The sequence below is a fragment of the Hippocampus zosterae genome, chromosome 9 (genome assembly GCF_025434085.1).
Source record: "Hippocampus zosterae strain Florida chromosome 9, ASM2543408v3, whole genome shotgun sequence".
NCBI classification, from domain to species: Eukaryota; Metazoa; Chordata; class Actinopteri; order Syngnathiformes; family Syngnathidae; genus Hippocampus; species Hippocampus zosterae.
Genome location: NC_067459.1, coordinates 24,650,153 through 24,675,146, shown reverse-complemented (window position 1 = coordinate 24,675,146; position 24,994 = coordinate 24,650,153). Strand labels below are relative to the sequence as shown.

Sequence of the window (24,994 nt, the reverse complement as noted above, 5' to 3'; positions counted from 1 at the left end):
CAATCGCAGGGCACACAGAAATGAACAACCATTCGCACTCACACTCACACCTAGGGACAATTTTTAGAGTGTTCAATCAGCCTGCCATGCATATTTTTGGAATGTGGGAGGAAACCGGAGCACCCGGAGAAAACCCACGCAGGCCCGGGGAGAACATGCAAATAATAATAATTAAATTATGTGAAGGAAAATTGTAAATTGATTTATCCATTGTGTTCATATTGTATTTAATTGAAAGATGTTTGTTGTTTTTTTTTCTCTTTCTCCTTTCTTCTTTCTACATACATTCTTGCTGCTGGAGGCTGTAAATTTCCCCAGTGTGGGATGAATAAAGGATATCTTATCTTATCTTATCTTAATTACCTAACGACCAATAGGTGTGCAGCTGCAGGGAAAAGCCCCACAGTGCCACCTGTTGGTCACAAACCGAAACATGACGCATACTGATGAGATTTCTTGGCATTTGCCGTTTTTATTTGTGTTGGTCACTCATGTAAAGACACGCCATACTACACAAGAAGGGTGTTTAAGAATGGAAAGTTCTATGCCAGTACAGTATTAGATTTCCAGATTTCCAAACGCCATCCCTTTGAGATGGCGTTTTGCTCAGTTTTCAAGATGAGATGGGGTTACGGTTTCAAGTTAGGATCGCAAATTAGAGGTTCAAGCTGGGGAGGACGTTTCAAATAAAAGTGAGAATTTTAAAAAACGAGGGCTTCAAACTTGGTACGGGGTTTCACACCACAGTAGCGGTTTCATGCTAGTTTCAGGCTTTTAAAACAGCGTTCAAGTTAGCTTTCCAAAGGAGGCTTTCACGGCTGCAAGAAGAGATGGAAGTTGGTCCTGGTGAACTCGTGGTGTATACTGTCCAGCAGGGCGTCATCGTGGCGTGCGGCCGCGGGTGTCCCGCGGGCGTCGTGGCCGAGAGCGCCCCCAGCCGGTGGTGTCGGACGCCGCGGCCGCTCAAGCTCCGGCGTGTATGTGAAACTGAAGGCCGTGCGGTAGACCACGCCGTCGCACGGGCGTCGGAGGGAGATTGGCACCGTCACCGCGCCGCTGCCGCCGTGACAATCGCCGTGGCCGTGACACCCGCACCACAACGCGCACACATCGGGAACCACGCAAAGCAGGCACTTGGTGGACCTACGCAACAGATGAAGAATAAGAGGCTTTTAAATAATTGTACGGCGGCCCGGTAGTCCAGTGGTTAGCACGTCGGCTTCACAGTGCAGAGGTACCGGGTTCGATTCCAGCTCCGGCCTCCCTCTGTGGAGTTTGTATGTTCTCCCCGGGCCTGCGTGGGTTTTCTCCGGGTGCTCCGGTTTCCTCCCACATTCCAAAAACATGCGTGGCAGGCTGATTGAACACTCCAAATTGTCCCTAGGTGTTGAGTGTGAGCGTGGATGGTTGTTCGTTTCTGTGTGCCCTGCGATTGGCTGGCAACCGATTCAGGGTGTCCCCCGCCTACTGCCCGGAGACAGCTGGGATCGGCTCCAGCACCCCCCCGCGACCCTAGTGAGGATCAAGCGGCTCGGAAGATGAATGAATGAAAATGAATGAATAAATAATTGTATCAAGGCAGGGTGAGATTCCCACAAAAACTACAGTACAAATTTTCAAGTAGGGTTTCAGGTCATGGTTCGCCTTCAGAGTTGGTTTCTAAGTCTCGGTGAAGGCTTCTTAGTAGGCGTCTCAAGTCAGAGGTTAGATCTAACATGAGGGATTGAAGAATGTGATAGGGTGCAAAAAAAGTTTTAAAAATCAGAGTCGAAAGCCAGAGTTGTGCTTTCATATTTTGAATCCAGGGTTAAGATTTCAAGAAAGGGTTTAGGTCTCAAATGAGGGTTTGAATCCGGGGAAGCAGCTCCAATAAGGGTTTGAAATGAGGCTTTTGGAAGTAGAATGAAGGTTCCAAAAAAAGGCTTTCAAGTTGAGCTTTCAAAGTAGGGCTGTGTGAGTTTGTGTGTGTGTGTGTGGGGGGGGGGGGGGGGGGCTTGACTCCGCCTCAGTTACTCTTGGGTTCCTAATTGACTGCGGCTGGGCAACAAGGTCTGCATTGTGAATAGACGGGACGCCAACCGTCCATCCGTCTGTCGGCCCCCTGCTCCGGGGTGGGAGGTGGGGGAAGCAAGAGAGTCTTTGGATTGTTCCGCCAACATCTTCGTGGCGCCCGCTCGGCGCACGTCCTGCGACCCGTCAATGGTGCCAAACACCCGTGGTTGCGACCACGACATTCCAGGCGCCCGTGCAACAAGGTGAGGTTGCAAGTCAAGGTTGTCAGGATTGCACTTTCAAAGTGCAACCCGCATTTTAGAAGAGATTTGTCAACATCGGGTTTTAAGCTAAGGTGACGGTTTCAAATGAGGGTTTCGAGCCCGTGTTCATCCTTCAAATTGTGTGTGGGTGTGAATGCTGAAAGCTCATGTGTTAAGTGGAGTGGAAGTGGGGGGGGGGACAGGGGGGGTTTCCCAGCTACCGTACTTGAAGACTGTGTCGACCTCACTGCGGCCAAAGCAGACTTTGAGGTGAGGCCCCAAGTTCTCGCCGTGCACTTCCAACGTGGCTGCGTGACCGCCGCCGCTGACCTTTGACACAGTGGGTCAGGGGAAAGATGTGTGAATGAATGAATGCAGGTGGACTACTTTGCAGTTTAGCGATATGTCCTAAGTGAATGAATGAATGAAATACTTATTGGCATTTTTAAATGAATGAGTGGATGTGAGGAAATGAAAGAATGTGAAGTGTTGACACATTTAAAGAGATCAATAACAGGGTATGAATTGTGAAAGAGTGTACGAGCGAATGCCCGACTGACTTCCAGGCCTGTGACGTCGGGAAAAGGCGTGACAGGAGTTCTGACGTAGGCGGCGTCTGCCTGACAGAAACCGAATTCTACCACCTCCACGCCGATAACGGTCCAGCAGGAGCCGTCGTTCAACAGCACTCGGCCGGCCTCCCTCGTGCTGGGCGTGGCCTGGGAGGAAGTCGAGGGGGGAGGGGGGGGGGGCATGACCGCTTAGTCAAGTCAAGTCAAATGTATTTTTAAGTCTATAAACTCAAAGTAGCTTCTGTAAATGTTGCCGACAAATGAGGTGAAAGGAAAGGCGGGTTCGGCGGCTACCTGGTGTAGAACCACGGCGTCATTGGCGACAGCCAGGAAGGCTTGCGGTGTGTCTCGCATCTCCAGGGCGCATTTGTGCAGCTGCGACACGGGCTCGTCCACCGACAGGACGGCGTGTTGCTTGTTCACCTTGCGGATTATCTAGAAAAAAAAAAAAAAAGGTCACTCGCCCACTCACTGTGCGACTTTGGGTGGCCGGAACGGATTAATTCCAATTGCATTCATTCCAATGGGGAAAAATGATTTGCGATATGAATGTTTGGAGACACGCAACTAGTTATGGAGCCAGTTCAACTCGCGCATGTGGAGGCACAGATGTAGCACTTAGGGGGGGGGGGGGAATGCTGTCCTCACTCTTTCTGCTCCTCAAAAAAATGCAGCTCATGGCTATCTCAGTGTTGTCGTAGCAACTTGACGCCGGTGGGTTTGGTGTGCGTGCGCATGTGCGTGTGTTTTGGTTTCCGAAGCCTGGCCGCTTCCCTGCTGACTCGCCAGCGTGACGGACGTGTGCTTCCGGGCACAAAAGCAACGTAGCAAAGTCCAAAACAGCTGATGGCCAATTTTTTTTTTGATTTTATTAAATCAGCGTCGTAAGAGAAAGACCTTCTTGAATGGCCTTGGCCGCGGATCACATCCTATGCAAGGTTAGTATAGTTCACAAAAACTAGCAAAACAAGAAACTAGAATTTAAAACAACGTTTTCATTATTCATTCATACATTCATCTTCCAAACCGCTTGATCCTCACTAGGGTCGCGGGGGGTGCTGGAGCCTATCCCAGCTGTCTCCGGGCAGAAGGCGGGGGACACCCTGAATCGGTTGCCAGCCAATCGCAGGGCACACAGAAACGAACAACCATTCGCACTGACACTCACACCTAGGGACAATTTAGAGTGTTCAATCAGCCTGCCACGCATGTTTTTGGAATGTGGGAGGAAACCGGAGCACCCGGAGAAAACCCACGCAGGCCCGGGGAGAACATGCAAACTCCACACAGGGAGGCCGCAGCTGGAATCGAACCCGGTACCTCTGCACTGTGGAGCCGACGTGCTAACCACTGGGCTACCGGGCCGCCCACGTTTTCATTACCAAAATCAAATTTAAAAACTACAAAAAAAAATAATAATACAGAAACTAAACTAAAATGAAAAAAATAACAAGTCAAACTAAGTACTAACCAACTTAAAAGCAAAATCTCAAAATATCGTCCGCCATCACACAGGCACGTGCACTCGCACACCCGAGTGGGTGCTTCATGCAGGCGCCATGATTGCAAAGTCAAAATGACATAACAGGAAGGCGACAGCGTCATAATGTGACGTCTAAGCAGAAAATCACAGCGTGATGTCATAACATTCATTCATTCATTCATCTTCCGAGCCGCTTGATCCTCACTAGGGTCGCGGGGGGTGCTGGAGCCTATCCCAGCTGTCTCCGGGCAGTAGGCAGGGGACACCCTGAACCGCTTGCCAGCCAATCGCAGGGCACACAGAGACGAACAACCATTCGCACTCACACTCACACATAGGGACAATTTAGAGCGTCCAATCAGCCTGCCATGCATATTTTTGGAATGTGGGAGGAAACCGCAGCACCCGGAGAAAACCCACGCAGGCCAGGGGAGAACATGCAAACTCCACACAGGGAGGCCGGAGCTGAAATCGAACCCGGTACCTCTGCACTGTGAAGCCCACGTGCTAACCACTGGACTACCGGGCCGCCCTTCAATCAGAACTGCCATGCATGTTTTTGGAATGTGGGAGGAAACCGGAGCACCCGGAGAAAACCCACGCAGGCCCGCCGAGAACATGCAAACTCCACACAGGGAGGCCGGAGCTGGAATCGAACCCGGTACCTCTGCACTGTGAAGCCCACGTGCTAACCACTGGACTACCGGGCCGCCTATGTCATAACATGACATAATAATTCCCACGTCATAGCATCGCACAGCAAACCGACATTTTAACTCGGAACTACTGGTGACAAACGTAATCTTGGACGTGGCATCACCAAGGCGATAGCATTCTCTTTACGGTGTGTGTGTGTGTGTGTGTGTGTGTGTGTGTGTGTTACCATAGGGGGCAGAGTGAGTCCAGACTCGGTGCACACAAGTTGGACCACTGAACCGTAACAGATGAATCCTTCACTCAGCACAAAGTCACCTTGATGCTCAGCGCGTTGCTCCTCTACTACACACACACACACACACACACACACACACACAGGTACAAGAACCCCCAAAGACTAACACACATTCAGCGGTAAAGAAACACTTTCGGGGACATGCACACACAAGCACTCATGAAGCACACACACAAGCATGCACAAACGTTTGTGTGTACACACACACACACACACACACACAAATTTCTTTGTAGAGGGTACGCGCATAGCCATCTGGCACATGCACAGTATGTTTGCGTGTAAGCGGAGCATGCTGGCGAAGGAAGTGACGGACAGACGGAGGACCTGAGTGAGGAGTGGTGAACCTTGCGGCGCTGCCGGGTGGTCCGAGGTGGGAATTAAACAAACACACACACACGCACTCACACATGGACCACGGCAAAACACACACACAAACCAGACACATGGAAGCTGGGTGGTCGTTGGACCACTTTACGTCGTCCTTCAGCTCCTTCCCTTGCACTCTTATTTTCTCATCTTCATTTCCATCTTTCCTCACTGCTTACGTCGCTAATACCTCCGACGTCGGCCACATTACTGACTTCGCTAAAACGACTATTGCTAACTGGACTAATGTTGCTAACGTTATAAATGTTGCTAACCCAGCTGCAAGTGTTAGCTTTGTTGCTGTCGCCGACGTGGATTAAAATGTCAGACGTTGTAAGAGTCGAAAAATTCACGAGGACATCACAAGGATCGCTAACATATTTGATGCCGCTAACATCGTGGGCATCGCTGACCCAAATGACTAGCTTAGTAGTCAATTCAAACGTAGTTTTCGGGGTGAATTACAATATGTTCGCAATTGCCTGATGTGGAAAAATAAATGGCTAAATCAATTTGTGACACTGTTTTAGTCATGTTCGTCACACTAGCAACGTTGCTAATGTGGCGAACCATGCTACTGTGGCTAACGTGGCTAACACACCTAGCGTGATGGTGAAGGCGGTCCACTGTCGGGCGCTGGCAACAAAGGCCCCGCCCTCCACGGCCAGGTAGCGAGTGTTGACTGTCTGAGAGCGCAGGCGATTAAACAACGCAACACGAGAACACGCCGAGATACACACTGAAACACGCACGTGTAACACAAGCACACAGATGTGAAGACATCACACACACACACATACAAAAGCACAAACACACACAAAAAAAGTATTTGAGACCCGTGCACACAGGAAGCAGTTGATGGAATTAAAATGCGGTGTGTACTAACGGTCTGCATTCTTCATGGTTTGTCTCTTTTGTGACGGTTTGGAGATCACTTTGATCAGGCGGCTGTGGAAGGAGCCCACTTCCTGTTTGATGGAGCCCACTTCCTGTCTAATGGAGCCCACTTCCAGGAAAAGCCTCAGGAGGAGACGGAAGTGTTTCCTTTTATCCTGGTCCGAGATGAACAAAGACTTGGAACACGCCAACATCCCAGTCTGGAAAAGTCACGCGGAGCAAACAGCAACGCCGTCAATTAGCATAACAGTTCTAACTATGCTAACAATGCTCTTGTGACCATTCGCTAACATAAAACACATAACACAGTTGACATCGCTAATAATTTGACGTAGATGCGACGTTGCTTGAAGTGGATAGCGGTGCTAACGTTGTATTAGCGCGGAACAAACAGCAACGCTGTCAATTAGCATAACAGTTCTAACTATGCTAACAATGCTCTTGTCACCATTCGCTAACATAAAACACATAACATAGCTGACATTGCTAATAATTTGACGTAGATGCGACGTTGCTTGAAGTGGCTAACGGTGCTAACGTTGTATTAGCGCGGAACAAACAGCAACGCTGTCAATTAGCATAACAGTTCTAACTATGCTAACAATGCTCTTGTCACCATTCGCTAACATAAAACACATAACATAGTTGACATTGCTAATAATTTGACGTAGATGCGACGTTGCTTGAAGTGGATAGCGGTGCTAACGTTGTATTAGCGCGGAATAAACAGCAACGCTGTCAATTAGCATAACAGTTCTAACTATGCTAACAATGCTCTTGTCACCATTCGCTAACATAAAACACATAACATAGTTGACATTGCTAATAATTTGACGTAGATGCGACGTTGCTTGAAGTGGCTAACGGTGCTAACGTTGTATTAGCGCGGAACAAACAGCAACGCTGTCAATTAGCATAACAGTTCTAACTATGCTAACAATGCTCTTGTCACCATTCGCTAACATAAAACACATAACATAGTTGACATTGCTAATAATTTGACGTAGATGCGACGTTGCTTGAAGTGGATAGCGGTGCTAACGTTGTATTAGCGCGGAATAAACAGCAACGCTGTCAATTAGCATAACAGTTCTAACTATGCTAACAATGCTCTTGTCACCATTCGCTAACATAAAACACATAACATAGTTGACATTGCTAATAATTTGACGTAGATGCGACGTTGCTTGAAGTGGCTAACGGTGCTAACGTTGTATTAGCGCGGAACAAACAGCAACGCTGTCAATTAGCATAACAGTTCTAACTATGCTAACAATGCTCTTGTCACCATTCGCTAACATAAAACACATAACATAGCTGACATTGCTAATAATTTGACGTAGATGCGACGTTGCTTGAAGTGGCTAACGGTGCTAACGTTGTATTAGCGCGTGACGTGAACACTGGCAGGGCAGCGAGAACCCAAAAGAGGAGGCAAGCGGCGGCCATCAGGGCAAAAGTGTGTGTGGAGCAGGTGTGACACAATTCATAGATGGACCGACGTGGACAGAACGGTCAAGACTGACACATGAATGGGCGTGAACCCGAGCGGATGTAAAGAACATACGACTTGACAGAATTCCACACACGAAACAACATGAAGCGTTTGACCGTGTTGGGGAGCGTTTCAAAGTTGAGCTTGTGGGCGTCGCTGTGGGTCAGCGCGGCAGTGTCCACGCACATGTAGCCACGCACGCCGCCGCCGCCGCACGCGCCCACTGGACGCAACACAGGAAGTCAGACAGGAAGTGAGACGCGGCTGGGACGCGGTTGGCCGTCCCCTTCGGACAAACAAAGGCGTTCAACCTTTGAGGAGGTCCTGCATCAGCCTCCAAATATCGCCGCCGATGTAAACGCACGGAGGAGGACAGAAGAACCTGAAGATGCAAGAAAGGTGGGATGAAAACGCACGCGAGTGGACAGAAAACGGGATTAATTTTCAGAAATACAAAGTACACAAAGACAAATGAAGAAAAGTCTCACAAATCTACATTCAAGACACGAACAAAAGACAACATGAAACATTACGACTGACAACCAGAAAGAAAGCCACGCACATGAAGACCCGCTGGAATGGATAAGACGAACACACGAACCTCTTCTCGTTGCCGTAAGACTTCTGAGCGACTTTGGCGTGCAATATGACGACGCTCTGTTGGTCCAGCGCTCCGCCTCGAGGCGCAAACCACTGGCAGGCCGGCTCCGCTCGTCTGATTGGATGAAGAGGGTCGTCGGTCACATTTTTCATGAATGTACTTGACAAATCACTCCAATTTTGAAAAAAAAAAAGTATTGAGTTTAATTTTTGTCCATATATGAGGTCAAGGTAGTCCAGTGGTTAGCACGTGGGCTTCACAGTGCAGAGGTACCGGGTTCGATTCCAGCTCCGGCCTCCCTGTGTGGAGTTTGCATGTTCTCCCCGGGCCTGCGTGGGTTTTCTCCGGGTGCTCCGGTTTCCTCCCACATTCCAAAAACATGCGTGGCAGGCTCTAAATTGTCCCTAGGTGTGAGTGTGAGTGAGGTTGTTCGTCTCTGTGTGCCCTGCGATTGGCTGGCAACCGATTCAGGGTGTCCCCCGCCTGCTGCCCGAAGACAGCTGAGATAGGCTCCAGCACCCCCCGCGACCCTTGTGAGGATCAAGCGGCTCGGAAGATGAATGAATGAATGAATGAATGAATGAATGAATGAATGTGAGGTCATAACCCGCCGATGTGAGGTCCTGCTCCGCACCCAAACTCATCCAAGTGCGTCTTTATGACACATTCTTTCTTTTCTTTGTGCTCCAGGAACCCAAACAAGTTCGTTTTGTCAACCCTGAGTGGACGGGTTGTTTTCAGTCGCCGTCCACTTTGTAATCCTGAGAACATTCCCGCGCTCATGCACACAAGCGGGCTCCTGCTTGACCTTTTGCATTCTTAACAGGGGCAAACCCTGCTGGGATGCTGGACATTGTCGCATTTTGGTGTGTGTGTGTATGCGTGTGTGTGTAGGTGGTCAGTCACTAGGGTGCCAGATTTTGTCCAAATTAGACCTTCCCCTCCTGAAGGGTGAAAGGTTAACTATTTCACACCGGGACACCCAACAAAGAAAGAAGCACGGGAGCGGACAGCAAGAATCCCCAGGAAAGACTTTTTGCTTGTATCGCTAAAGTGGCTAACACGGTTAACATGGTGACCGTCGCCGTATTGTTTGCAATAATAATAATAATAATAATAAAAAGTTATTATTGTTTGCAATTCAACACAGGATGTCAAAAGCTTCTGTTCCTTTTAAATATGCATGCGGTGATCTCTCTCTCGTGTATATCAAATCATTTTTGACCTTAGACGCGCATACCTAAAATATGACGCAACATGTTATAATGGGGGGGGGGGGTGAGGAGTCTGGTGGATTCACATTAAAGGAGACGTCAACCCCAAAATGTCCTGCACGAGAATATGTTCGACGCATCCCTGCTAGTCTAACCACGACATTCTGATTAATATCGCGTTTGTGGAATATGATATAAGCTAACCCAAATTTGTCCATTTCGGTGGCCATTTTTCCACTTGCTGTCCACTGAAAATGACATCACAGTTGCTCAGGTAATGACCAATCACGTCTCACCAGTTTTCTGAAGCTTAGCCATAATGCGTATTGACCAATTGTATGAATTTTTGGGGAAAAAAAATGAATGAATGAAAAATTAAATTGACCAATTTGTGACTTATAAGGTTTGGGCCCCCCCCGCCCGACGCCAGCGATATGGACATTGGCAAAAATAATTTTTAAATGCAAGTCCGGGCGGCCCGGTGACCCAGTGGTTAGCATGTCGACCTCACAGTGCAGAGGTCGGGGATTCGATCCCGGGATTTCCATCCATCCATCCATCCATTTTCCGAACCGCTTAATCCTCACCAGGGTCGCGGGGGGTGCCGGAGCCTATCCCAGCTGTCTTCGGGCAGTAGGCGGGGGACACCCTGAATCGGTTGCCAGCCAATCGCAGGGCACACAGAATCGAACAACCATCCACGCTCACACTCACACCTAGGGACAATTTAGAGTGTTCAATCAGCCTGCCATGCATGTTTTTTGGAATGTGGGAGGAAACCGGAGTGCACCCGGAGAAAACCCACGCAGGCCCGGGGAGAACATGCAAACTCCACACAGGGAGGCCGGAGCTGGAATCGAACCCGGTACCTCTGCACTGTGAAGCCGACGTGGTAACCACTGGACTACCGGGCCGCCCTATATATATATCCATCCATCCATTTTCCGAACCGCTTGATCCTCACTAGGGTCGCGGGGGGTGCTGGAGCCTATCCCAGCCGTCTTCGGGCAGTAGGTGGGGGACACCCTGAACTAGTAGCGAGCCAATCGCAGGGCACACAGAGACGAACAACCATCCACGCTCACATTCACACCTAGGGACAATTTAGAGTGTTCAATCAGCCTGCCATGCATATTTTTAAAATGTGGGTGGAAACCGGAGCACCCGGAGAAAACCCACGCAGGCCCGGGGAGAACATGCAAACTCCACACAGGGAGGCCGGAGCTGGAATCGAACCCGGTACCTCTGCACTGTGAAGCCCACGTGCTAACCACTGGACTACCGGGCCGCCGATCCCGGGATTTGTGAGAATAAATTCGATCGGAATATGGACGCATGGAAGTAAGCCCAACAAACTTTTTTTCAGCGTGGATTGTGACAGACACAAAATAACCAAAGCGAAAACTCTTGGAGGGGGGCGCAGGTTGTGTCAGCTTTACTCTTCTTTTTGGGGTTACGTATTTGAAAAAGTCCTCTTGATTGCAAAATGTGGAGAAATAGATACCTACTATGTTTTTAAAAAGCAAAAAGTCAGGTCTTTTTTTTTTTTTTTTTTTTTAAAGGTGGGGCATGTGCATGTGCGCAAGTGTGCGCGTACGTGAGGGTGGGCTGCTCTTATAACCGCGCATCGCCCCCGTCCGACGCCACATTCCAGCAGAAGAGAGATCCCGGCCTGCGCACAGTCCGCTACTGCAGCACACCCGGATAAACGCTTCTCACCTCCCTTTGAGCCGAGCCGGGGATTTGCGTGCATTCGTGTTTTTTTTTGTGGGTTTTTTTTTTTTGTGGGTTTTGTGTGTGTGCATGTGTGCGTATGTGTGTGTGGAACAGGACTTTTTTTTTTTTTCCACGCGTGTGCATCCCACCTGTCCCAGGCCACGTCCGCGTCCAGTAGGTGAGTGAACGCCTCGGTTTGGAAGTGAGAGGACTGATGCAGGGAAACATCTGAAACACATTTGGGAAGGGAAAACATTTCGGATTGCTGTAGTTTTCTCGCCACCGTCGGGCGGGCAGAATTCTCAAATCTTCAAAATTGCTTTCCAAGAACGGACCCCTCCATCGATCCCCCATCCTCCAAAAATGCCTTGGTCAACAATTTGAAAACATTAAAAAAAAACAAAAAAAAACAACGGTGGGTATCAATTTCAGAAAAAAATGGAACCAATTTGAGAGGTCCAACAATTCATTAACACCTTCAAATAATAATAAATGAACAACCATTTTGAGAATCGATGAATCATTCCGCGACACCTTAAAATGGTGTCGCTGAATCTTTGCCTCTCAACTACAAATATCCTCCAATTTCCATGAACACGGACGAATTATCTTTGTGCTTCTTTTTTTTTTTTACTTCCCAAAAAGAGTCATTTGACGTTGCCAAGCAACCAGCAACATTTTGGCCAATCTTCAGACAGATGTTACAGCCAATACCAGGAAGTGAATCACCGATTCATGGTTGTGCATTTTCTCAATTTGATATCAGGTCCTGCAATTCTCATTATTTGTTGTTTAAAAAAAAAAAAAAATCGGAATCATAAATTCATCCCAAACATCCATCCATCCATCCATCCATCCATCCATCCATCTTCTACCGCTTATCCGGGGCCGGGTCGCGGGGGCAACAGCTTTATCAGGGAAGCCCAGACTTCCCTCTCCCTAGCTACTTCTTCCAGCTCTCCCCGGGGGATCCCGAGGCGTTCCCAGGCCAGCTGGGTGACATAGTCTCTCCAGCGTGTCCTGGGTCTTCCTCGGGGTCTCCTCCCGGTGGGACATGCCCGGAACACCTCACCAGGGAGGCGCTCAGGAGGCATCCGAATCAGATGCCCAAGCCACCTCATCCCAAACATGCTGGTCAGATTACTCGATGACCAAAAGAGCCAAAGAGTTACTCGTCAGCGGTGGTTCAGCGAGATGTGTCCAAAACTCTTGTTAGACTGTCAGGTTCACAAGGTGACCTGGAGGTGATGACCTCAGTCCAACGCCCACCCCACCCCCCCCCCACACACACACACATCAAAGGAGACGGTGAGAGGGTGAGAAAGCAAAGAGTGAGACAGTGAGAGGCACATGCAGCGAGACGGTCATCGACATTTCTTGAGGCAGCCAGAAGGCAGACGGCGAGACGATAAGATTAGACGTGCGTGAGACAGTCTCGAAGACGCCTGGCGAGATGTTCCGAGATGGACGTGCAGCGAGAGACGGGGAGATTCAGTAAATTGTGAGAGACAAACGCAGCAAGACGCGTGGCGATAAAGCTGGCAGCGAGACATTCCGACTTGCTGCGAGATAGCGAGAGAGAGACGAAGCGATATTCGGCGAGACGGTTCGAAGCAGTGAGATGATAAGAGGGACGTGCCGTGAGACAGACATGAAGACATGCTGCGAAGGACGCCATCGAGACAGTTGGCGGGACGTCGCCAGAGCGGACGGCGACGTGCGATCCGACCTTGGTGTGCGTCTTCCATGGCGGCCGCCAGCTCGCCCATCATGGTAACGGCGTCCATTTGACGTGGCCTAGCTCAAGTCGCCCTCAAGAAGAACTTCTGGTTCTTCTTCTTCTCGCTTGCTCACGTCTTCTCTCCACCGTTGATCATTAACTAGCAAGTGATGTGTGTGTGTGTGTACAAAAACGTGTTTGTCGGAGTGTGAGACCGAGTGTGTGGTACTTTGTACCGCGTGCACGAGTGTGTGTCTTTGTGCGTTTGTGTATACAAACATACAGTAGATAGTCAGCTGTTAGCTTCTCACGCCGTTCCTTCTGGTCAAACAGAGTAAAGAACCTTCACAACTATTCTGTGATGATGGTTAAGAATGTTTGGACTGGCGTCGCGGGGGCCCTGGTGAAGGGAGCCGTCCCCCACAAAGCTGAGGGGTGTGTGTGGGAGGGGGCGGGGGGGTTGTTACGGCAACGCGACGGAAGTTAGCTTAAGCAGCTCAACAAACAACACAAAGCGCCAACAAGCAACGCAAGAAAAGCCCGCGAGCGCTGACACACGGCATCCGTTTTTTTTGGGGATCCGCTTATGGTCACGAGGCGCGCTGGAGACTATCCCAGCCCTCTTGGGGCAGGAGGCGCGGGGACACACTGAACCGGTTGCCAGCCAATCGCAGGGCACACAGAGACGAACAACCATCGGGGCTCACACTCACACTTAGAGACAATTTGGAGTGTTCAAATCAGCCTGCCACGCATGTTTTTGGAATGTGGGAGGAAACCGGAGCACCCGGAGAAAACCCACGCAGGCCCGGGGAGAACATGCAAACTCCACACAGGGAGGCCGGAGCTGGAATCGAACCCGGTACCTCTGCACTGTGAAGCCCACGTGCTAACCACTGGACTACCGGGCCGCCCCAAACCGAATCATGACACCATTATAGTGACTTGGCAGCCATGACTGAGTGAACAATTTGAAATGCAGTCATGATGCGTTTAAGGCTTTCAGAGGGGATTGGAGACGATTTCCTGCAATAGCTGCATCTCGGGCTGAGACGATTAATCGAATATCTCCTAATCACGAAATATGGATTTTTTTTCTTTTTTAATCTAATGTACTATGGCAGGCATGTCCAAAGTCCGGCCCGCGGGCCAAATGCGGCCCGTGGTCGAATTTCATCCGGCCCTCGGCCCCCGTCATAAAATCAGTGCCGTCTGGCCCGCAGGTTGGGCGCAATGGAACACGTGTTGCATTGACTGAGGTCTCGTAGACTGGTGAGTGATGTTTCATAGAGTACTGCTTCCCTCTAGTGGCTAAATGAGTAATAGCATTCACTAAATGAGTAATAGCATTTAGACACTAGAGGGCATCACTGACGAGTTAACAAGACATCACTCCGTGTTTATATTGACTGATATGTCATATTTCAAATGATCCTTGCAGTTGTGGATATGTGTATTGCTTGTTCATTTATTTTTAAAATAAAAATGGAAATGTGAAACAGACTGGCTTACTAAAATTTGTTGAACAATATTGTTGTTCAATGTAAAGAATGTCAGCCAAGGTCGGCCCCCCGACATTTTACCACATAAAATCTGGCCCCCTTGGCAAAAAGTTTGGACACCCCTGTACTATGGGGTTCACTTTAGGGCTGAAAAAATGAATCGAATACTCCCTCATTTCTGTCTAGCGATTTTCAGATGGTGGATCATATAGTCGACCCTCGGGGTGAAACGATAAATGGATTATTTTGATATCGCGCCCGAATCAAACAGTACCCGGCCCCTCCACAGTGCATAGGGAGCGACTCCCTCCACAGGCGCTAACTTTGGATTTATTTTTTTTTTTCCCAGCCTGAAAGATTGTATTTGATAAATGAATGTGTGAGTGTGTTCAGCAGGACGGTAGCACGTTGGCGTGTGGTGGGGGTAGACAGGAAGGGGTCACGGAGAGCAGGCTGTGGGTGGGGGGGGGGGGGGCTTTCTAAGGTCTCTTTGTGCTCACACATGCACACACATGCGGCGTTGTATGATGTGTGAAAGGAAGTGCTTCTTGTTTTTCTAGGAATTGTAATGCCTGGATGTGTTTTGAAAAGGGGCGTGTATGCAGTTGAAGTAGGGCTGCACTTAGCAATCGTTTTCATCATCGAGCCATCGATCAATTGCGCTGATCAACACATATTTTGGTATCAAGAAAGTGACAAGGGTTTTGCGGTATTTTCCATCCATCCATCCATCCATTATCTACCGCATTATCTACCCGGGTCGCGGGGGCAACAGCTTTAGCAGGGAAGCCCAGACTTCCCTCTCCCTAGCTACTTCTTCCAGCTCTCCCCGGGGCATCCCGAGTCGTTCCCAGGCCAGCTGGGTGACATAGTCTCTCCAGCGTGTCCTGGGTCTTCCTCGGGGTCTCCTCCCGGTGGGACATGCCCGGAACACCTCACCGGGGAGGCGCTCAGGAGGCATCCGAATCAGATGCCCAAGCCACTTCATCTGGCTCCTCTCGATGTGGAGGAGAAGCGGCTCGACTCGGAGCCCCTCCCGGATGACTGAGCTTCTCACCTTATCTCTAAGGGAGAGCCCGGACACCCTGCGGAGAAAACTCATTTCGGCCGCTTGTATCCGGGATCTCGTTCTTTCGGTCACGACCCATTGCGGTATTTTGATGTTGCTAAATCCAAAAACGGTTTGTCCAAATTGTTTTTGAGATGTTCCATGTATTTGTCATCTTCCCATCCAAATGATTGTGTTTGGTGCACTTTTTTGCGCAAGTGCCTGCCGACGACCCGCTTGGAGCAAAAGCAGAACTTTGGCTTGAGTGACCGAAGGAGTCGTCAGGAAGCACGAGTTGGCGGCCAGGAAATGTGAGCAGATGTGAGCCGAGAAGCAGACGAGCGGACGGACAAGCGCTCTTTGTTTTTCGGGAGTGGAGTGCTCGTGACGTGACTGCGATCGCTCACCTTTGTCATCCGCTGTCATGAAGCTCAGTTCAGGAGCGCCAAGGCGTTCCTGCGCCAGCTGTTTTCACGTTTCAGGACCGGAATGTTCAACGTCGTTGTCTGGAATTCTTCGGCAGCTTCTCATCAGCAGCGAAAAACCTAAAATATTTTTCAACGTTAACGACTGAGAAGTTGATGGGGCAGAAAGAGGCCATCTGGGAATACACGCAAATGTTTACACAAACACAACTTTTTACACATTCTCTTCCCTTTCACGGGTGTCCCAAAAATGTTGACCACACATCTGTGTCCCAATAACTTTGTCCAAATGTCTATTTGAGCCCAAGTGTTTGCCCAAGCACCAATTTTGCAGTTAAACCCCGATGATGCTTTGTGTTGCAGTCAGCTGTTGCCATGACAATGAGGCGTATGGGTGCAGGCGTCGCCTTGGTGCTGCTCAGCATGGCCGCCATCACCACCGCCCGGCCCAAAGCAGGTCAAAACAAATTATTAGATTCAAATTTGAAGGATGTACACAATTTTACCCTTTATATACAGTATATATATTTGACTGACATTGAACAGTGTTACTGTAGCTACAAAGTCTGCCTTTTTCGGCATTGACGTTCACAAATGCTCCAAGTGAGATTATTTGATAGCATTTCCACCCCCCTCCAAAAAAAAAAAATCCTAAACGTTTCCCCAGCAGAGAAGGATTTGTAGCCACTGGGAAAACGGGCAATTGCAATCCGTTCTGTGATCAGGGTCCAGTTCAATGTCAGAACATTCCTCCACGATGAGTTATTTCCTGTTTGTCTGGAATGTTCACATGTGGGCCAACAGGGGGAGCCCGCACACAATAATGTTATCACGATATCTTGAGAATTTTCGCTTCCGTATGACAACAATAATATCAGGATACCATCACAACAATATCACAATTCCACGATAGCCGTGATAATGTGGTATTTTGACGAAAATAATATCAAAATACGTTGTGTAAACGATATCAAACTACTTAGATACACTTCGATAACAGTGATATTGTCACAATAATTAGATTAATATTAAAATTAAAAATTACAATGATGTAAACAATATACTTTGAGACTAGTATCGTCATGATACTCTGAAAACAATACTATCATGATATTTTGACAAATATAACAACAAAACGTCCTATTTGTCTGGCTATAGCAACAGTTTGCCAACTGGGGGCGCTGCCACTAAGGAAATAAAAGTTTCAGTCCAAATGGAAAAAAAAAACTGCGCCTTGTTACCATTGTGTCTTGTTGCAGTTTCTGAGCAAAAGTGCCAGTCAGGCCCGGTGGACCTGGTGTTCCTGATCGACAGCTCGCGCAGCGTTCGACCTCACGAGTTTGAGACAATGCGGAAGTTCATGATCGACATCCTGGACACGCTCAACGTCGGACTCAACGCCACCCGAGTGGGCGTGGTCCAATACTCTAGTCAGGTGGGCGCTTGCTAATTCGACACTTAAGATGTTCGAAACTAATGTACGGTGAAGTTTCAGCTTGCTCCGGGATTTTTTTTTTCCAACATAGCATCTTCTCCTAAAGGACAAATTAATTCTTTTTTTTAAACATTTACGTGGATTACGTGGGACAGGAGAAGTGAACTAATCTCTTTTCGTCAGTGGATGCTACAGCTTCGTGTTTGCTTTCAAAACTTAGCTTGTAGCAGACGTGTGCACATTTTCACCTCTGATCCACTGGTGAAAGGACACTTTGATCCTCTCCTCTTTCATCTATAACTGCTTCAGACAACAAAGTGTATGCAGAAAATTGGTGAAGATTGCACGACTGCCTGTGTCCTATGTGTTGTGTTGTGTGTTTTTTTTTTTGTTATTTTGACTTCAAAATGGCGCCGCGAGAGTGGCTGCCTTTCCAGCAGCTCCTATATTTTGTTGTTCTACTTCTTCCTTTCATAACTTTGCTGCTGTGAATTGGGAATTTCTCCATTGCGAGACTAATAAAGGGTTTCTTATCTTATTTATAAAGTTTTTAAAAGAAAGTAATATGAGCAAATACAATTGAATGAGTTTACAAATGTACAGGCTGTGTTGACCATTTGGCCATTTTAGTCACTTTTTTTTTACCATTGCAGCCGTTTTATCCAATGTGGCCTTCTTTGAGAATATAAAGAACGTCTTGGTCTTTTCAGGTCCGCAACGAGTTCTCCTTGAACTCTTATGGCAACATGTCCAGTATGGTGGACGCCATCCACCGCATCGTCCCCCTGGCGCAGGGCACCATGACGGGCCTGGCCATCCGTTACATCATCAACAACGCCTTCAACCTAGAGCAAGGCGACAGACCCCAGGTAAAGCACGCCACGCGCGCGCCTCCCATGGTCTCTCTGCTGACGTTTCACCCGTCTGTCAGGTGCACAACGTGGCGGTGATCGTGACAGACGGGCGTCCTCAGGACCGCGTGTCGGAGGTGGCGGCGGAGGCTCGCCAGAAAGGCATTGAGATCTTCGCTGTGGGTGTGGCCCGGGCTGACATGGCGTCCCTCAGGGCCATGGCGTCCCCGCCCTTCGAGGACCACGTTTTCCTGGTGGAGACATTTGACCTCATCCACCAGTTTGGACTTCAGTTCCAGGATAAACTCTGCGGTGAGAAGTCTGCGCCCGTCAAAGTTTCCTCTGGCTCCACACCGAACCTTAATATCCCGCAAGGAAATATTCCATTGCCATCTTTGACAACGCTATTGCGATATTTCACTGGCACTTTAACAAGAAAAACATTTCGATACATTACGATATCACGATACTACGAGATGTTTATTTCACAGCAATATCATTATCCCTGATACTCTGACAACAATGTTGTTGATATTGTGACCTCGTTGATGTTATTGTTGTTCTTCTTGCAGGTATGGATCTGTGTGTGGAGACTGAGCATGGCTGTGAGCACATTTGTGAAAGCTCTCCGGGTTCTTTCCATTGCCTCTGCCTGCCCGGTTACACGCTGAATGACGACGACAAGACCTGCGCAGGTGAGCGCCATGATGAAGATGATAAGAATAACAATCGCGATAAGAAGAGAAAAATTAACAATCGCGATAATCAACGTGTGTGCGTGTGTGGCAGCCATCGACTTGTGCGCCGAAGGCAAACACGACTGCGAGCAGATCTGCGTGAGCACTCCTGGCGCCTTCACGTGCGACTGCAACCAAGGCTTCACGCTCAACCTCGACATGAAGACGTGCACCAGTATGTAGCAGCTGCAAAAAATATATACTGTATATATAAAAAAAAAATAATGTGTCGATTGTATCAGAAATGTTGTTGTGCTCTCTTTGTGTGTTTGCGTTGCTCAGTGTTGGACTTTTGTTCCTTTGGTAATCACACGTGCGAGCACGAGTGTGCGAGTGTGCTCAACGGATTCCATTGCCGCTGCAAAGATGGATACCGGCTGATGGACGACGGCGCCTCCTGCCAGGGTGACACAGATGCAAACGTTTTGGATTTGGCTTTTGCCGCATTTGACTTTTGATGTTTAGCAATATTTGTCAGATGCCACTCACCGTTTCTCAAGTGCTCAAGTAAAATGTTGTTTTTTGTTTTTTTGTACGTGCGTGCGTGATTGTCGCAGCCATCGACTTGTGCGCCGATGGCGACCACGACTGTGCGCAGATCTGCGTGAGCTCTCCCGGCGCCTTCACGTGCGACTGCAACCAGGGCTTCGCGCTCAACCAGGACAAGAAGACGTGCACGCGTACGTGCACATATATTTTTTTTCTTCCACACACATAGTGAACATTCCCAGTACAAAAACAAACTGCCAGCTTGATCCGAACATGAACGATAAATAACATTGGCATGCTAACAGTTAGCCTAGAGAGGTGTAGTTTTACAAGCCAGTTTGAAGAGCAGAACAATTCGTAATTGTAATCCTCATCGGTACATATATTCTTTATCCTCTGCAAAAAATTTGACTTCTACTACTGCATCTTACCGCGTCATAGTCCTGTAGAAGAAGTCAAATTCTTCTTTGTGTACTATATGTTTTGCGCACGTCTGTATTATGCTGCCTCCTGCTGGCCAAGGCCGTCTGAGAGTTCACAACGCAATGAATTGGCTCGAAGCCGTAAATCTTGACACACAGACAATCAAATTCTTTCCGTTCTATTCAATTAAGTTGTTGTTATTCATTCATTCATTCATCTTCCGAGCCGCTTGATCCCCACTAGGGTCGCGGGGGGTGCTGGAGCCCATCCCAGCTGTCTCCGGGCAGTAGGCGGGGGACACCCTGAATCGGTTGCCAGCCAATCGCAGGGCACACAGAAACGAACGAGCATTCGCACTCACACTCACACAATTTGGAGTGTTCAATCAGCCTGCCACGCATGTTTTTGGAATGTGGGAGGAAACCGGAGCACCCGGAGAAAACCCACACAGGCCCGGGGAGAACATGCAAACTCCACACAGGGAGTCCGGAGCTGGAATCGAACCCGGTACCTCTGCACTGTGAAGCCGTTGTTATTATCAGGTACAATTTTTGTTGAGTGGAGAAATAAACCAAATCACCCAAAAGATTTTTTTGGCGGGGGAGTAGTGGTGGTTGTAGCAGATTAATGGCATCATTCAAACATGGGGAAAGATGATTTGTGATCTGAGTCTCATAGACCGAATTCAAGCCGCATCTCAAGACGGCCGCAGCGCCGGGGAGGCACAAAGACATGAGCAAGTTTTCGTAGCGCGTGGAAATGTCTACTCAACTCCGTGTGTTTGTATCTGTGTGTGTGTGTGTGTGTTTGGCAGCTATCGACCTGTGCGCCGAAGGCAAACACGACTGCGAGCAGATCTGCGTGAGCTCTCCTGGCGCCTTCACGTGCGACTGCAACCAAGGCTTCGCGCTCAACCAGGACAAGAAGACGTGCACGCGTACGCACACGTTCACCAACTCAGACAAGTTTTATTCACGGACACATTTTAGTCATTTGCTCATGAGATGATTTGCATCTTTTCATTGTTTTTTTTTTTTTTTCTTTCAGAATTGGACTTGTGTAACTCGCTGGATCACGGATGCGAGCATCGCTGCGTGAGTACGCCGGGCTCGTATTACTGCGTCTGTCCCGATGGGCAACTCCTGCAGGAGGACGGCAAGAACTGCGGAAGTACGGGCACACACACTCGCACGCATGCACATACGTCCATACACGGAAGACACACACACGCACTCGGTTAATTGTCGCTGTGGCCGTCGCGGCGTTTCAGCGTGCAAGTCGGCCGTCATCGACCTGGTGCTGCTGATCGACGGCTCCAAGAGCGTCCGCCCTCACAACTTCGAGCTGGTCAAAAAGTTTGTCAATGAGGTGACACCGCCCGCCCGCTCGTCGGCCGACTGTCGACTCCCGAATGGCGACTGGGGATTTTGTCCGAGGTGCGATTTGACGTGGATTTGCCGTCCCTTCGTCAGGTGGTGGACACGCTGGACGTGTCGGAGCACGGCACTCGGGTGGGTCTGGTCCAGTACTCCAGCCGGGTCAGGACCGAGTTCACCCTAAACCAGTTCCACAGCGCAGATGACATCAAGGCTGCTGTCATGAAGGTCAACTTCCTCTTTTATTGTGAAATGGCAAAAGGCTAGGCCAGGAATGGAAGGAAGGATTTTGTGTTTTATTTTGAAAAGTGGCCCGGTAGTCCAGTGGTTAGCACGTGGGCTTTACAGTGCAGAGGTACCGGGTTCGATTCCAGCTCCGGCCTCCCTGTGTGGAGTTTACATGTTCTCCCCGGGCCTGCGTGGGTTTTCTCCGGGTGCTCCGGTTTCCTCCCACATTCCAAAAACATGCGTGGCAGGCTGATTGAACACTCTAAATTGTCCCTAGGTGTGAGTGTGAGCGCGGATGGTTGTTCGTCTCTGTGTGCCCTGCGATTGGCTGGCAACCGATTCAGGGTGTCCCCCGCCTACTGCCCGGAGACGGCTGAGATAGTCTCCAGCACCCCCCGCGACCCTAGTGAGGATCAAGCGGTTAGGAAGATGAATGAATGAATGAATGAATGAGTGAAATGTTGCAAGCGAAACGAACGAGAAAAGCCTCATTTCGAGACATAGAATGAGAGTCGAGACAGAACGAATTTATTTTGATGGTCTCCATGGAGTAGGGAAGACTTTTATTTTGACATCGAGATGCGGACTGTATTCTTTTTTTGTTGTATGCGCATCGGACGCAGATGGCGTACATGGAGAAGGGCACGATGACGGGCATGGCGCTGCAGCACATGTTGGAGAGTAGCTTCTCGGAGGCGGAAGGGGCCAGACCGCCGGACCGAGGGATTCCCAGGATCGGACTGGTGTTCACCGACGGGCGTTCGCAGGACGACATCAGCGAGTTCGCCAAGAAGGCCAAACAAGCCGGTCGGAGCCGGACGCCGCCTCTTCGTTTCCCATTGGGAGCTGCCAATTCGCTTCTTCTTTCCTTCTCGCCTGCTTGCCATTTTCTTTCCGTACGTGAGCTAACTTCTTCCCGTCCGCTTCCTGTTTCCTGTTCATCCGCTTCCTGTTTCCTCTCATCTGCTACCCAACTTCTTCACGTTTGCGTTCCATTGGCTGCCCGCTTCTATCCCTTCATGTTTGATTTCTTGTCGCTTCCTGTTGGTTTTGCCTCAGCTTCCTTTTTGCTCCCAGTTTCTTCTCGCTTGCTTCGCATTACCTCCCGATTTGCTCGCCACTTTTTCCCCCCCACCCCCATTGCGTTTGATTCCTTTTTGCTTCCGTTAATTTTGTTTCCTGTCCCACTTTTCCTGCCATTTTCTTCCCATTTACTTGCGGCATCCCACCTGTTAGCATCCCATTTCTGTCTTTGATTCTTGATTTCCTCGCATTCACTTTTTAAAAATTTTTTACTTGTTGTTTCTGAGCACTTCCTTTTCCGCGTACCCTTTCCTTCCCGTTTGCTTCCCAGTTTCATCCATGTTTTGTTTTTTCCGCACATTTGCACGTCGGAATGCTGACCGTACGACGTTGGCTTGCCGCCAGGCATTATCATGTATGCGGTGGGCGTCGGCAAAGCGTTGGAGGAGGAGCTTCGCCAGATCGCCTCGGAGCCTCTGGAGAAGCATTTCTTTTATGCCTCCGACTTCACTGCCATCAGCACCATCGCGCTCAACCTTAAACTAAACGTGTGTCCAGGTACTAAAAAAAAAAATTTTTTTTTTAACTGTTAAAAGTGGCAGTGAAAAGCTTGGCAATGGTTTTCCTGGTTGATTTTATCGGCATCCACAGAGGAAAGTCAAGGTGAGATCGAAGTGAAGGACCCGTGCGCCTGCGAAAACCTGGTGGAGTTCCAGCAAGCCACCATAAGCAACCTGGACCGCATCACGCAGTCGCATATCCTTTTCATGCATGCCGCTCCGCTTTCCATCGACACCGCATTCCCCTTTTACGCAGAGTTCCGAGGTATCTGACTAGAGAAACACGCGAATCTCAGCCATAAAAGGACTTGAAACAACTTGGAAGTCGTAATGCAAGGAGACCTGGTATCTATTCACCTTTTGACCTCTTGATTGGCCACCGAGGTTTTGCTCCTTAGCGTCTGGGCTTCCACTGACGGCGATGAGCGTCCGACTGGTGCAGCTGGAGCAGCAGCTGCTTAACAGGAAGTGATGCGCAGGAAGCGGGAAGACAGCTTGGGCCTTGCCCCCCCCCGATCCCCCCTCCCCCTCGCGGCAAGAGAGACGCCGCAGGATCAACAGTGACGAGGACAACAACTGAAGCGTGAAGCAGAACAACAACAATGACAACAACAAGAACGAACAAAGATATCATCATCAACGACGGGAATCGGAATTGTGATTCCGATTCTGCACAGTGACGTCGACGGGAAGAAGAGCGGCAGCAAGACCGGTCGCAACGACAGCAAGAGCAATAGCAAGAACAGCACAGATAACAACAACATCGATAAACAACGAGATCAAGGACAACAAATCAACAAGGACAACAACAAAACAAGAAGCCTCGAGGACTTCCCGCTTCCTTTTGTAGCGTGCGTAATTCTGGAAGCGAAGGATAGGAAGTCGTGTCGTTTTTACAATTTTGGGGCCGAAATGTTTACTTTTGATGGTTGTCAAGATGACAACCACTCGACCATTCAAACCTCCAACGTGACTTTTTGTGCGACCACGATAAGGAAAGTTTGCATGTGTGTGGATCGCAGAAAGAGAAACATGTAACTTTTGTATGAAAAATATTTGGATCATGTTTTGGTGTTCCATATTTGTGACGTATGCACCAAACACCAATAAACATTCATTCATTCATTCATCTTCCGAGCCGCTTGATCCTCACTAGGGTGCTGGAGCCTATCCCAGCTGTCTCCGGGCAGTAGGCGGGGGACACCCTGAATCGGTTGCCAGCCAATCGCAGGGCACACAGAGACGAACAACCATCCGCGCTCACACTCACACCTAGGGACAATTTAGAGCGTCCAATCAGCCTGCCACGCATATTTTTGGAATGTGGGAGGAAACCGGAGTACCCGGAGAAAACCCACGCAGGCCCCGGGGAGAACATGCAAACTCCACACAGGGAGGCCGGAGCTGGAATCGAACCCGGTACCTCTGCACTGTGAAGCCGACGTGCTAACCACTAGGCTACCGGGCCGCCCCTCCAGTATTTTTATTTTTGGAGAGAAAACAAAGCATAATATTACAAGTGTGTGTGGGGGTGTTGACATTTATTTTATTTTCTGAGTTCATTTACAAACTTGAGCTCATGTTTTCAACCGTTTCAAATGTGTTTTTCTTTCATAATACGAA

At 49.0% G+C, this 24,994-nt stretch overlaps 2 protein-coding genes across 6 annotated transcripts; one reads left to right on the top strand and one right to left on the bottom strand.

Moving 5' to 3' along the window:
• Positions 1-447: 447 nt before the first annotated feature.
• LOC127607753 (recombining binding protein suppressor of hairless-like protein) lies at positions 448-13,377 on the bottom strand. The gene is made up of 12 exons (XM_052076390.1): positions 13,284-13,377; positions 11,704-11,782; positions 8,625-8,738; positions 8,335-8,405; positions 8,140-8,246; positions 6,518-6,728; positions 6,233-6,370; positions 5,194-5,309; positions 3,122-3,262; positions 2,816-2,974; positions 2,482-2,585; positions 448-1,143 (listed from the first exon to the last, which is right to left on the bottom strand). The coding sequence occupies exons 1-12, from the start codon at positions 13,339-13,341 to the stop codon at positions 813-815; spliced, it is 1,629 nt and encodes a 542-aa protein (XP_051932350.1). The 5' UTR covers positions 13,342-13,377; the 3' UTR covers positions 448-812.
• On the top strand, positions 11,625-24,484 carry matn4 (matrilin 4). Of its 5 annotated transcripts, XM_052076298.1 has the most exons (17): positions 11,625-11,732; positions 16,613-16,706; positions 17,509-17,684; positions 18,395-18,553; positions 18,616-18,847; positions 19,108-19,230; positions 19,325-19,447; positions 19,555-19,677; positions 19,830-19,952; positions 20,999-21,121; positions 21,232-21,354; positions 21,455-21,552; positions 21,657-21,788; positions 22,412-22,595; positions 23,217-23,369; positions 23,463-23,567; positions 23,785-24,484. In XM_052076298.1, exons 2-17 carry the CDS (start codon positions 16,625-16,627, stop codon positions 23,841-23,843), a joined length of 2,118 nt encoding a protein of 705 aa, XP_051932258.1. In that variant the 5' UTR covers positions 11,625-11,732; positions 16,613-16,624; the 3' UTR covers positions 23,844-24,484. The 5 variants fall into 5 exon arrangements, with proteins under 5 accessions (XP_051932258.1, XP_051932253.1, XP_051932256.1 ...); XM_052076294.1 differs by having other exon boundaries at positions 11,626-11,732; positions 23,463-24,484; XM_052076297.1 differs by lacking the exons at positions 11,625-11,732; positions 16,613-16,706 and adding an exon at positions 16,249-16,367 and having other exon boundaries at positions 17,489-17,684.
• Positions 24,485-24,994: the final 510 nt, after the last annotated feature.